A 12,658-nucleotide genomic window follows, 5' to 3' on the forward strand; every position below is an offset into this window, starting at 1 on the left:
GGAAAGGCCCAAAATTTCTGGCCTGGTGGCTCCTAGAAGCTAGCCCCTTTTGAGTCCCTCCCAATGCCACTTAAATATTTGTTCCCTTTCCCCTCCCTTCCCAAATAAAAAACACCAACTCAGTTGTTCCTGAACTCACAACCTCTTTAGAAATCTCCTCACCAGCAGAGGGGCTAATCACAGACTGCAGTGTCTGAAAACCCATCGACACCCTGCAAGAGAGGGGAAGTAGCATACGTCATTCCATCATAAATGCACCTTTTTATATTGAGCTCCTCAACCTGTCTATGAGCGGGAAAATCCATCTACCATCCCACTTAATGGGAGAGACTGGTTCTTTGAGGTGGCTGAGACAACTTCCTCAGAAAGATGATGAATATATCGATTACAAATCCAAGCACAGCTTCATATTTTTAGCCCAGGCTGGCTGAGAATACATATTATTCTTCCGCCTGATTAATTGCCCAGCTACTAATTAGAGTGGAAAAGAGCTGAATGATCTGTTCAGGGTGTCAAGTGGCAACCAAGTGCCATTTTGTCATGGCTAATCCAGTCGAGCTTGGTGAGGCAGGTGTGCTGAGGAGACAGAGCTAGGAGAGTCCTGGGTGGGGGGGCAGCAGCTATGTTTACAGATGTGGAGGGGCTTGGAGGGTTCATGGGGAGGGAAAGAAGCAGCGTGGCTTAGTGGAAAGAGCATGGGCTTGGGAGTCAGAGGACGTGGGTTATAATCCCGACTCCACCACTTGTCTGCTGTGTGACCTTGGGCAAGTCACTTAACTTCTCTGTGTCTTGGTTACCTCATTTGTAAAATGGGGATTAAGACTATGAACCCCACGTGGGACAACCTAATTATCTTGTATCTACCTCAGTGCTTAGAACAGTGCTTGGTACATAACAAATACTGTAATTGCTGTTAAGGAGGGTCCACTGAAACAAGATGTGGGATCTGTTTCTCTGGACTATGAGCTCATTGTGGGCAGGGGAATGTGTCTGTCAACTCTGTTAAATTGTACTCTCCCAAGCACTTAATAGTCAGTCAGTCAATGAGCTTACTGCCAGTCAGTCAGTCAGTTGTATTTATTGAGCACTTACTGTGGGCAGAGCACTGTACTAAGCACTTGGGAGAGTATGATCCAACAATAAACAGACACATTCCCTGCTCACAACGAGCTCACAGTCTAGAGGTGAGAGACGGTACTGTGTATACAGTTAAGTGCTCAATAAATACGATTGATATATTGACTGATTGATCGACTCTTTTGGCTTTGCAGGATGCCCAGAATCAGAAAGTAACGTCCACTGTGTGGTACTTAGAGGTAATGAGCATGCTCCGTTCTCAATACATCCAAACCCAGGGCCCTGGGGGAGACTGCCAGCCCCAAAGATGCCAGCTCACCAGTTCCAAAATGGTTTGGATCCAAGATGCATAGCTGTTGTCTTAGCCATGAACCTCTCCCTCAGGGAGTGGGGGTGGGTCAAAGAAGAGAATAGAGAAGCAGCAGTAGAGAAGTAGCATGACATAGAGGATAGAGCATGGGCCTGGAAGTCTAAGGTCATCCCAGCTCCACCACTTGTCTGCTGTATGATCCTGGGCAAGTCACTTCACTTCTCTGTGCCTCAGTTACCTCATCTGTAAAATGGGGACTGAGACTGTGAGCCCCACGTGGAACAGGGACTGTGTCCAACCCAATTTGCTTGTCTCCACCCCAGAGCTTAGAACAGTTCCTGGCACATAGTAAGCATTTAACAAAACCATAATTATTATTACCACAATTATTTATTATTATTATTATTCTTGAGTATTCAAGAAAGTATTAAGCATATGGAATAGTGCTGTACACACTGTAAGCACTTAATAAAGACCTTTGATGATAATAAACCACAACTCCACCCCAGCCCCAAGCATCCACTGGGATGAGAGTAGGCACTCACCCTCCCTGCCCCTCTGCACCCCAGCTCCAACTCCTTCCCCTCCTGCTCCCTGAAGATTTGGAAGGATGAGTTTCTAACCTGGGACAGCAGCCTGTATGGAGGGATTGGGGAGATCTCCGTGCTTCTGAATGACCTTTGGGCCCCAGACATCATCATCAACAAATTGTAAGCCAGAGTTACGGCATGGACTGCGGGGGGTCAGAAAGGGGGTACCGGGACCAAAGGCTGCTTTCTGTCCAGTGGCATTGCCACCTCCTGGGCCTGCCCTGAACCTGGGCTGGTCGACCCACTGAGCCCATTACTGGGGCAGTGGGTGAGCTTAGAGGAAGGCTGGCAGACGGGTGCTCTCCGGTTGGTCAGGGGCTTAGGGGGCAGGGAGCAGCCAGAACCTCCAGCCCTTCCTCAAGTCTGTGACTCTCTCTTCCCCAGCATATGGCTTCAGCCAAGGGACTGTGGCCAGCCCCGACCAGAGCCTTTGGCTTTGACTATCATAGCTAAGCCACCAGTTGGTTAGTCAGTTAGTTGTATTTACTGGACACTTACTGTGTGCACAGCACTGTATTAAGCATTTGGGAGAGAAGACTATAACAATAAACAGACACATTCCCTTCCCACAGTGATCTTATAGTCTAGAGGGGGAGACAGACATTAATAGAAATAAATAAATTACAGACATGGATGTAAGTGTTGTGGGGCTGGGTGGGGAGACAAATAAATGGAGCAAGTCAGGCAGGCAAATAAATGGAGCTAGGCAGAAGGCAGTGGGAGAAGAGAAAAGAAGGGATTAGTCAGGAAGGCCTCTTGGAGGAGATGTGCCTTTAGTAAGGCTTAGAAGGAGGGGAGAGTAATTGTCAGATATGAGGACGGAGGGTGTTCCAAACCAGAGTCAGGATATGGGCAAGAGGTCAGCGATGTGATAGAAGAGATCGAGGGGCACTGAGAAGGTTAGCATTAGAGGAGTGAAGTAAGCGGGCTGGGTAGTAACAGGAGAGTAGAGAGGTGAGGTAGGAGGAGGTAAGGTGACTGAGTGCTTTAAAGCCGATGGTGAGGCATTTCTGTTGACCAACAAGTTGACCGATAAGGACCATTTGTTCTTTTCAGCATGAAGGAGGAACAGTCTCCCGAACTGCCCTATGTTTATTTAAATTCTTCGGGGATGATATCAATCAATCAATCAATCATATTTATTGAGCGCTTACTATGTGCAGAGCACTGTACTAAGCTCTTGGGAAGTACAAATTGGCAACATATAGAGACAGTCCCTACCCAACATTGGGCTCACAGTCTAAAAGGGGGAGACAGAAAAAAAAACCAAACATACTAACAAAATAAAATAAATAGAATAGATATGTACAAGTAAAATAAATAAATAAATAAATAGAGTAATAAATATGTACAAACATATATACATATATACAGGTGCTGTGGGGAAGGGAAGGAGGTAGGATTGGGGGGATGGAGAGGGGGACGAGGGGGAGAGGAAGGAAGGGGCTCAGTCTGGGAAGGCCTCCTGGAGGAGGTGAGCTCTCAGCAGGGCCTTGAAGGGAGGAAGAGAGCTAGCTTGGCAGATGGGCAGAGGGAGGGCATTCCAGGCCCGGGGGATGATGTGGGCCGGGGGTCGATGGCGGGACAAGCGAGAACGAGGATAAGGAAACCTAAGCCAATCCAGGTGGTCTCTGCCTGTGATCTGGAGACCCATGCTTTTCCTTTCGATATCCAGAACTGCAGCCTGACTTTCAACAGCACCCTGCACAATGGTGAGCTGGTGGGAATGGGAGAGGGAAGATGGGAGTCCAGGGAATGAGATATGGACAATGCAAGGCTGGGATTCAATACTGGCCTCGGTCACAGGGGTGAGGCAGGACATGGAATGGGCACAACTCACCAGCAAGGGAGACCCAGAAGCAGTAGCACGAATGCCTGTTTATTGTTATACTGTACTCTCCCAAGTGCTTAGTACAGTGCTTTGCACAGAGTAAGTGCTCAATTGAATTGAATGAACCTGGGGCAGTGTGCTGTACCAGGCACTTGGGAAGTGCAGAATAATAGTGATAATAATAATAATGATGGTATTTGTTAAGCAGTGAGTGTGGGGGCTGGAAAAGAGGGTATACGGGGGGAGCCCCTCCACGAGTCTGACCCCATGATGCTCTAGACTGTGAGCTTATTAAGGACTGGGACTGTTTCTGACTGTTGTTGTACTCTCCCAAGTGCTTAGTACAGTGCTTTGCACACAGAAAACACTCAATAAATATGACTGACTGAATGAATGAATAAATGAACTTCCCATGTGCCAAGCACTCTACTAAGCACTGGGGTAGATATAAGATCATCACATTGGACACAGTCCCTGCTTATAACTAGCTCAAAGTCTAATGAATAACAAAGGGACACATTCCCTGCTGGCTAAGAGCTTATGCTCTAAAGGAGGAGACAAACGTAAAAATATTTTCAACTTGAGTAGTCAGAGTCAGTAAAGTAGGCCCCTCCTACTTAAACTGTGAGTCCCAAGTGGGACAAGGACTATATTCAACCTAACTTGTACCTACTCCTTTGAACAGTGTTTTACATGTAGTAAGTGCTTAACAAATATCATAATAATAATATATAGACTGTAAGCTTGTTATGGGCAGGGAACATGTCTGCCAGCTCTGTTATATTGTACTCTTGCAAGTGCTTAGTACAGTGCTCTGCACATATTAAGCGCTCAATAAATATAATGGATTGATATCGCAAGATGGGGGCGGGGGGGTGACTGCCCCCTCTTGCCAGCAACTCTGCTCAGCAGAAGGGCTCTGAGTAGAGCAAGAGCTGGCCCAGCTGGGGCCATAGGGAGGGTTATGGGGGGTCTGACATATCCCCACCCCACCTGCTACAGGCCTGGCTGATTCCCCAACTGTGGCTTCCTTTCCCAAATAATAATAATAATAATAATAATAATAATAATAATAATAATAATAATAATAATAATTGCGGTATTTGTCAAGTGCTTACTATGCACCAGGCACTATATTTAGCTCTGGGGTAGATACAAGCTAATTGGGTTGGACATGGTCCCTGTCCCACATAAGGCTCGCAGTATTAAATCCCATTTTACAGATGAGGTAATTGAGGCTCAGAGAAGTGAAGCGACTTGCCCAAGGTCACACAGTAGGCAACTGGAAGATTGGGGATTAGAACACAGGTCTTTCTGAGGCCGAGGCCTTTGTTGTATCTGTGGAACTTCTGGCTCTCCCGGGTGCAGAGGGATCAGCTGAAGAGCCTGGACCCGTCCCTGACTCTTGTCCTGGGGTTTCTCTGTGGGGGCTTGGGTTCATCACCCTCTCCTGAGCTGTCACTGGGCTGGTTTTCTAGTTCTCAGGTGTCCTCTCCCCACACTCCCTGCCCTTTTAGTCCTGGCAGGCTCAGGCCTTTGGGCAGATGGTCCAATCCTCGCATGGGATGGGCAGGCCAAGTGAGGCACCAGGCCATGCCCATGATGGCCTGGGCATGGAAGAGTGAATCAGTTCTGCCCCTCCATGGGTGGCACAGTCCTGTGTCCCTCCTTCCGGCATACCCCACTACCATCCCTTACCAGGTTAGAAAAGGTTTGGATTTTTCTGGCTGTCCATACAGGGGGTCCTGTCTGGGGTGCTTTGGTCCCCATCGGGGGGAAGAAGGGGAGGTGTCATTCCAGTGGTTTCTGGGATTTCCAGTGAGGGATGTGGATCTCGCCTTGCTGAGAAGTGTGGAGGACATCCAGAACGACAAGCAGACGTTTCTGAACAACAGCGAATAGGAGCTCCTTGCCCTGCCCGCGGCCTACCGCAGCCTCCCCAGCCAGACTGGAGACTGCCCAGATTCAGTTTCACGTGGGTGCCCCTCCAACCGTGACCCCATCCCTCCTGCTCCCCCTCCCTGTCCCCCCACTCACCAAGCTTGAAGGGGGCTGGCAGTGGTCAGTGACCTTGGGGACACTGGGTCCCGACTGCGGATCCAGCCGGGATGGGGGGAGCAGGGATAGGCTCTCGGTGTGCCCACTCCAGGAAGGAGGATCCAACTAAGAGGCAGTGGGGCAATAGAGGAGGGTACTGGCTAGCCAGTCTGTTCTGCCTTGTCACCCAGAAGACGCCCTGAGAGGCCTCTAGGCAACTAGGCCAACAGGGGGAGCTCACTACAGCGTGTTAACTGACAGATTAGGCCCCGGACAAACTGAAGTTGGAGGGAGAGAAATTTAAGGGGAGGGGGGGCGGGAAGAAGGGAGAAAGGGGGAAGGAGAAAGGGAAAAGGAAGAGGGAGGACGAAGAAGGAAGACAGAAGGAGAAGGGGGAAAGAGAAATGAAGAGGAAAGGGAGGACATCTCCTCCACGAGGCCTTCCCAGACTAAACACCACTTTTCTTAATCTCACACTCCCTTCTGCAGTGCCTTGACTTGTTTTTGCTCTCATCTGCCGCCCCCTCCTCCACCAGCCCCACAGCACTTATGTGCTTAGAGAAGCAGCGTGGCTCAGTGGAAAGAGCCCGGGCTTTGGAGTTAAAGGTCATGGGTTCAAATGATGGCTCTGCCAATTGTCAGCTGTGTGACTTTGGGCAAGTCACTTAACTTCTCTGTGCCTCAGTTGCCTCATCTGTAAAATGGGGATTAAGACTGTGAGCCCCACGTGGGACAACCTGATCACCTTGTATCCCCCCAGTGCTTAGAACAGTGCTTTGCACATAGTAAGTACTTAACAAATACCAACATTATTATTATTATGTACATATCTGTAATTTTATTTATTTGTATTGATGTCTGTCTCCCCCCTTCTAGACTGTAAACTCATTGTGGCAGGGAATGCCACTGTTTATTGTTGTATTGCACTTTCCCAAGAGCTTAGTACAGTGCTCTGCTCACAGAAAGTGCTCAATAAATATGATTGAGCACACAGCAGACAAGTGGCAGAGCTGGGATTAGAACCCAGGTCCTTCTGACCTCCCAGACCCATTCCCTCCCATGACCGCAAGGCCATGCTGCTTCTCTGATTGACTACCTCCATTCTTCACAAGACCTGGCATTCGGGGACTTCCTGTGGGAAATATAATATCTCCATTTCCTCTCTTGTATGGACCCAGTAAGCTGGCATGAAGGAAAGAACATAGAACCTACGGGTTAATATTATTATTATAATTAATATTATACAGGCTATTATTATTATTATGATCAATCGTCAGAGAAGCAGTGTGGCATAGTGGATAGAGCAAGGACCTGGGAGCCAGAAGGTCATGGGTTCTAATCCCAGCTCTGCCACATGTCTGCGGTGTGACCTTGTGCAAGTCACTTCATTTCTCTGGGCTTCAGTTATCTCATCTATAAAATGGGGATTCAGACTGTGAGCCCCACGTGGGACAGGGACTGTGTCCAATCCGATCTGCTTTGTATCCACCCCATCGCTTAGTACAGTGCCTGGCACATAGTTAAGTGCTTAACAAATACCATTATTATTATGAGGAAGAGGAAAGGGAGGAGGGAGACAGAAGGAGGAAGAGGAGAAGTGAAGGGAGGAGGAAGAAGGGAGCAGGGGAAAAGGAGGAGGGAGAAAGGGGAAAAGGAGGGAGAAAGAGCAAGGAGGAAGAAAGTTCATGGAAGGAGGGAGAAGGTGGAAGGAGGGAGAAGGGAGGAAGGAAGAAGGAGGAGGGAGGGAGGAAGAGGGAAGACAAGTGGGGAAGGATTGATGAAGTTGGTAGGAAAAGGGGTGGGAGGGAGGAGGGGGCCAGTTACCCTATAACTGGGCGGGGGGGGGGGGGCAGCCCAGGCAGGTCCCAGGTTCTCTCAGCTGTCTTGAGAGGTGGGGAACTAGGGTGGTCACATCCGCGCCCTGGGGGTCCCTGCAGGCCTAGCCTCTGTTCCCTGCTGTGGGTGAGAGTGGGAGGTCATGAGGGCAGAGGGGTCGGGGCCACTGGAGGCAGTGAGAAACCCAGCCCCTCCTGCCGGGTTGGGGTGGGTGGTGAGAAGTCCACTCTTCTTTTTTATTTTTGGCATTTGTTAAGCGCTTACTATACATCAAGCACTGCAGTAGATAAAAGCTTTTCAGATTGAATACAGTCCAGGTCCCACATGGGGCTCAGAGGTTTAATTCCCATTTAATGGATGAGGTAATTGAGGCCCAGAGAAGTGAAGTTCATTCACTCAGTCGTATTTATTGAGCGCTTACTGTGTGCAGAACACTGTATTAAGTGCTTGGGAGAGTACAATACAACAATAAACAGTCACCTGCCCTGCCCAAGTGACTTACCCAATGTCACATAGCAGACAAGTGGCAGAGCCAGAACTGGAACGCAGGTCCTTCTGACTCCCAGGCCTATGCTTTATTCACTAGGCTACATTGGTCTCACCTTGGTCTCTTGGATTTCCATTCTCAGGCCTGAGGCACATGGAATGAGCTGATGGGAATCAAGGCCCATACACACACCGGCACCTGCTGGCCCCACGCATGCAGTGTTTATCGCAGGGCCCAGACAGTGCTCTGAAGCCAGGTGGCTTCCAGCGGGGAGCCCTGGACCCAGGCCCCGCTCCCACCAGGACAGCCAGGGCAAGCCTGGCCCCGTGCCAGCCTTCACTGCGGGAAGACAGCCGGCCATCGACGAACCCCGATTGGAGCTGCCAGTTCTGTTTTCCAAAACGGCAGGAGTGGGGCTCGCTCCCTCACCAGGAGGGAGAAATGAATAAACAAGGGATGAAATGAAATGGAGTGGTTTGTGCCCAGGTGGAGGAGGGGCAGAAGGGGCCGTCGGCACCGAGCCCACCCCAGGCAACGTCTCCTTGATTGGCAGGTTCTCAGGATGCCCATCTGGTGTCTAAATAAGGGGCACAGAAGGAGGAGAGGACCCTGGCCCCTGCCTTTCCTCTTCCCTACTCCCCATCCCTCCTTTCCTTTCCCCTGCTCCACTTCCCTCCTTCTCCCTATAATAATAATCAATAATAATTAGGGTACTTGTTATGGGCTTACGGCATGCAAAACACTGTTCTAAGCACTGGGGTAGATACAAGTTAATTAGGTTCGAAACAGACCCTGTCCCACATGGGGCTCACAGTCTTAATCCCCTTTTTACAGAGGAGGTAACTGAGGCACAGAGAAGTGTAGTGACTTGCCCAAGGTCATACAGCATACAAGTGGCGGAGCAGAGATTAGAGCCCAGAACTCCCTATCACACCTTCCTACCTCCACTTCCTATCCTTCTTCCCTACCCCCCCTTCCCTCCTCTCTGCTGTATCCATCTCCCATTCTTTCTCCTACTCCCTCGCCATCCTCTCTGCATATCATCCCTTCTCCCTGCTTTCCATCCTTCTTCCCTACCCCCACCCTCCTGACCTCTTTTTTTTCAGTGGTATTTGTTAAGTACTTACTATGTGCCAGGTACTGTACTAAGCACTGGGGTAGATACAAGCTAATCAGGTTGGACGCGGTCCATGTCCCACCTGGGGCTCGTAGTTTTAATCCCCATTTTACAGATGAGGTAACAAGTACAGAGAAGTTAAATGACTTGCCCAAGGTCACACAGCAGATAAGTGGGGGATCCAGAATTAAAACCTAGGTCCTTCTGATTCCCAGGCCAGTGTTCTATCTACTAGGGCATGCTTTTTTTACTTGCCCCCCGCCCTTCTCCATGCTCCCATCACTTTTCCCTGCTCCCCTAGGGCCTCAGGAGGGGATCCTTGAAATAAGGACCTTGAGAAACTGTTTTCTCCCTTCCATCAGCCTAAAACTCTTGTCTCTGAGAGGACTGCCAGGACGTTGGAAGGAGTCTTGAGTTGGTTGCTCTCCTGGACACCCCACTCTCACTGACTCTCAACCAGTGACCCAGCAAGAATAATGCACCACCCCTGCTTCTCCCTTCTCCATCCCTGTCCCTCCTTCCAGTGAGCAGCACAAACCATCTAATACCCTTGTCTCTCTCCTTTCCATCCCTGAAACTCCCTCCAACTGCCAACCCAGACCCAACACTCCTCACTCTCCACTCTCCCTTCAGTGACCAGCTTGGAATCATCCAACACCCCTGACTCTCCCCTCTCCATCCCTTACTCTCTCCCAGTGACCGAGCACTGAACTATCCAACACCTCTGACTCTCCCCGTCTCCATCCCTGCTTCTCCCACTAGTGACCCAGCATGAACCATCCAACACCCTGATTTTCCCCTCTCCATCCCTGACTTCCCCAGTGACCATTATGGGCAACTCCTCCTTTGATCTATCCAAATTCCTCTGGGACCAGCTGATGTTTCCAGCTGCAGAACTTCCTTGAGGGAATAGATAATTCACACCACTCCCTCATCTGGCCTCCTGGGAAAAATATGTTTCCTACTGTTTGTGTTGAACCTTCCCCCACTCCAGCTCCAGGAGATGCCCCTCAGATCTGGGGAACAACAGTTTTGTCTTTTTCCTGGTCCATTTCCTTCTGTAACCTACAGTCGGGCTATATCTGTCCATCCTGCAGAATCAATCAATCAATTGTATTTATTGAGCACTTACTATGTGCAGACCACTGTACTAAGCACTTGAGAAAGTACAATCCCAAGCCCCCCAGTCCATCCTGGCTTCCTTCCTCCTCCTTGCCCCTCTCCAGAGTCAAGTAGCCATTTGGCACTCTGCAGAGACCAAGTCCTGACCACTGCACATAATGAGGCAGTGGACAGCCCGTTATGAGGGACTACCTTATGTCCACACCATTTCCTGTCGATCGAGTTGGTGGACGTCGCTAAAACCCGCCCTTTCCTCTCCATCCAAACTGCTACCACGTTAATACAGTCACTTATTCTATCCCTCCTTGTTTACTATATCAGCCTCCTTGCTGACCTCCCAGCCTCCTACCTCTCCCCACCCCAGTCCATATTTCACTCTGCTGTCTGGATCGTTTTTCTACAAAATAGTTCAGGACATGTCACCCCACTCCTCAAGAACTTCTTAGTGGTTGCTCATCCACCTCTGCATCAAACAAAAACTCCTCACCACTGGCTTTAAAGCACTCTGTCACCTTGCTCCCTCCTACCTAACCTCTCTATTCTCCTACTACAACCCAGCCTACACACTTAGCTTCTCTAATGCTAACCTTCTCAGTGTACCTCCATCTCTTCTATCTCACCACCGACCCCTCCCCCACATCCTCCCTCTGGCCTGGAATGCCCTCACTCCTCAAATCCGACATACAGTTACTATACCCCCATTCAAAGTCTTATTGAAGGCCCATCTCCAAGAGGCCTTCCCTGATTTAGCCTCCCCTTTCCTCTTTTCCCAATCCCTCTGTGTCGCCCTGACTTGCTCTCTTTACTCACCCTGCCACCCCCAACACCACGGCACTTATGGACATATATGTAATTTGTTTATTTATATGAATTGTCTCTCTGCCCCTCTAGACTGTAAGTTCACTGTGGGCAGGGAATGTGTCTGTTTATTGTTGTATTGTTCTCTTCCAAGAGCTTAGTATGGTGCTCTGCACACCATAAGTGCTCAATAAATATGATTGAATGAATGAATGAATGGACCCAGGAGGGGCTGGAGGGCCTACCAGCAGGGTGACCTCTTGCCCAGGGCAGCCCCCTGCCCAGGGGTCTCTGAACAGGGACACCAGCGAGGGGGGCCATGAGTGGAGGAAATGAGCTTTCAAAGGAGAAGCAGGCATCTGGGCTGCTGTGCCATAAAGACGGTCATGCAAAATTAAGTGCCGCTGGGGTCTTACCACAGAGGAGCCGATGAAAGGCTAACCTTGGGGCCTAGCCGGTATCCCTGGGGGCTCAGCACGCCCGTTCTGAATTAGATCGATTTCTTTCATTAGCATCAATAGGCTCCAAATACCTTTGTGGACTTATTATTACCTGGCGTTAATGGATAAGGAAATTGTAGCATAATATCGCAAACACCTGAAGGGTGTCTAATGGAGAACATGGACTGAAACTCAAGTGCCATCTCCTCCCTACCAGAGGAATTGAAAGACGCCAGCTCCCTCAACCCATTAGAAATTATGGTTTCTGGGCAGTGGTGGATTTGCAAGGAGTAAATTCATGCTGAGCAAAGCAACATGGTCCCTTCCCCTCCCCCGCCCAGGCCCACTGCCCGTGCTGCTGATACTGTCTTGGGCTCTGGCATGGGAGGGTGGAGAGAGAAGTGGAAGGGGAAGGGGCTCCTTTGGGTACCCTTGTGCCTCCTGAAATCCCTCGGGCTGAAAGGTCATCAAGAACAACCCCCTGTCTCCAAGTAGGGCCACACTAGATCATCATGTGGTCCTGCCTTTTCTGTAGCCCTCCAAGGATGGAGATCTCTGGCTGGGTTGGCTAGGGGATAGAGGCAGGGGGATGACCTGTATGACCTCTAGCAGATCCTGCCTGCTCAGTGCTCCTACTGGCCTTGCCCACCCTCTGCTGGCCAGGGCTGAGGGGGTTCTAGTGAGGTCACTGCTGGACAGAGCTCTCGGGCAGGTGGGCTTGCTGACCTCACTCCACCCGCCAGGGAAATACCAATAATCTCTTTTCAATCTGTACAGCCCCTTTTTTACCCATACAAAGCCCTTTTTTAAAAATGGTATTTGTTAAGCACTTACTACGTGCCAGGCACTGTACTGTGATGCGGTAGATACGAGCTAATCAGGTTGGACACAGTTCAGGTTGCACCTGGGGTTCAGTCTTAACCCCCATTTTATTAATAATAATAATAATGATGATGATGATGATGGTATTCGTTAAGTGCTTACTATGTGCAAAACACTGTTCTAAGCGCTGG

General features: G+C 49.7%; 2 protein-coding genes across 2 annotated transcripts in view; one reads left to right on the top strand and one right to left on the bottom strand.

The window, feature by feature from the left end:
- The window catches only part of USP28 (ubiquitin specific peptidase 28), a 97,261-nt gene that overhangs the window by 79,393 nt on the left and 5,210 nt on the right, over positions 1-12,658 (bottom strand). The window lies entirely within an intron of this gene.
- HTR3B (5-hydroxytryptamine receptor 3B) overlaps positions 1-12,658 on the top strand; it is a 32,416-nt gene that overhangs the window by 15,184 nt on the left and 4,574 nt on the right. Inside the window, 6 exon segments of the mRNA XM_038754291.1 lie at positions 1,272-1,316; positions 1,988-2,097; positions 3,034-3,087; positions 3,574-3,689; positions 5,628-5,763; positions 5,765-5,783. Coding sequence (XP_038610219.1) covers positions 1,272-1,316; positions 1,988-2,097; positions 3,034-3,087; positions 3,574-3,689; positions 5,628-5,763; positions 5,765-5,783 — 480 coding nt within the window.

Source organism: Tachyglossus aculeatus, chromosome 11 (genome assembly GCF_015852505.1).
Source record: "Tachyglossus aculeatus isolate mTacAcu1 chromosome 11, mTacAcu1.pri, whole genome shotgun sequence".
Taxonomy (NCBI): Eukaryota; Metazoa; Chordata; class Mammalia; order Monotremata; family Tachyglossidae; genus Tachyglossus; species Tachyglossus aculeatus.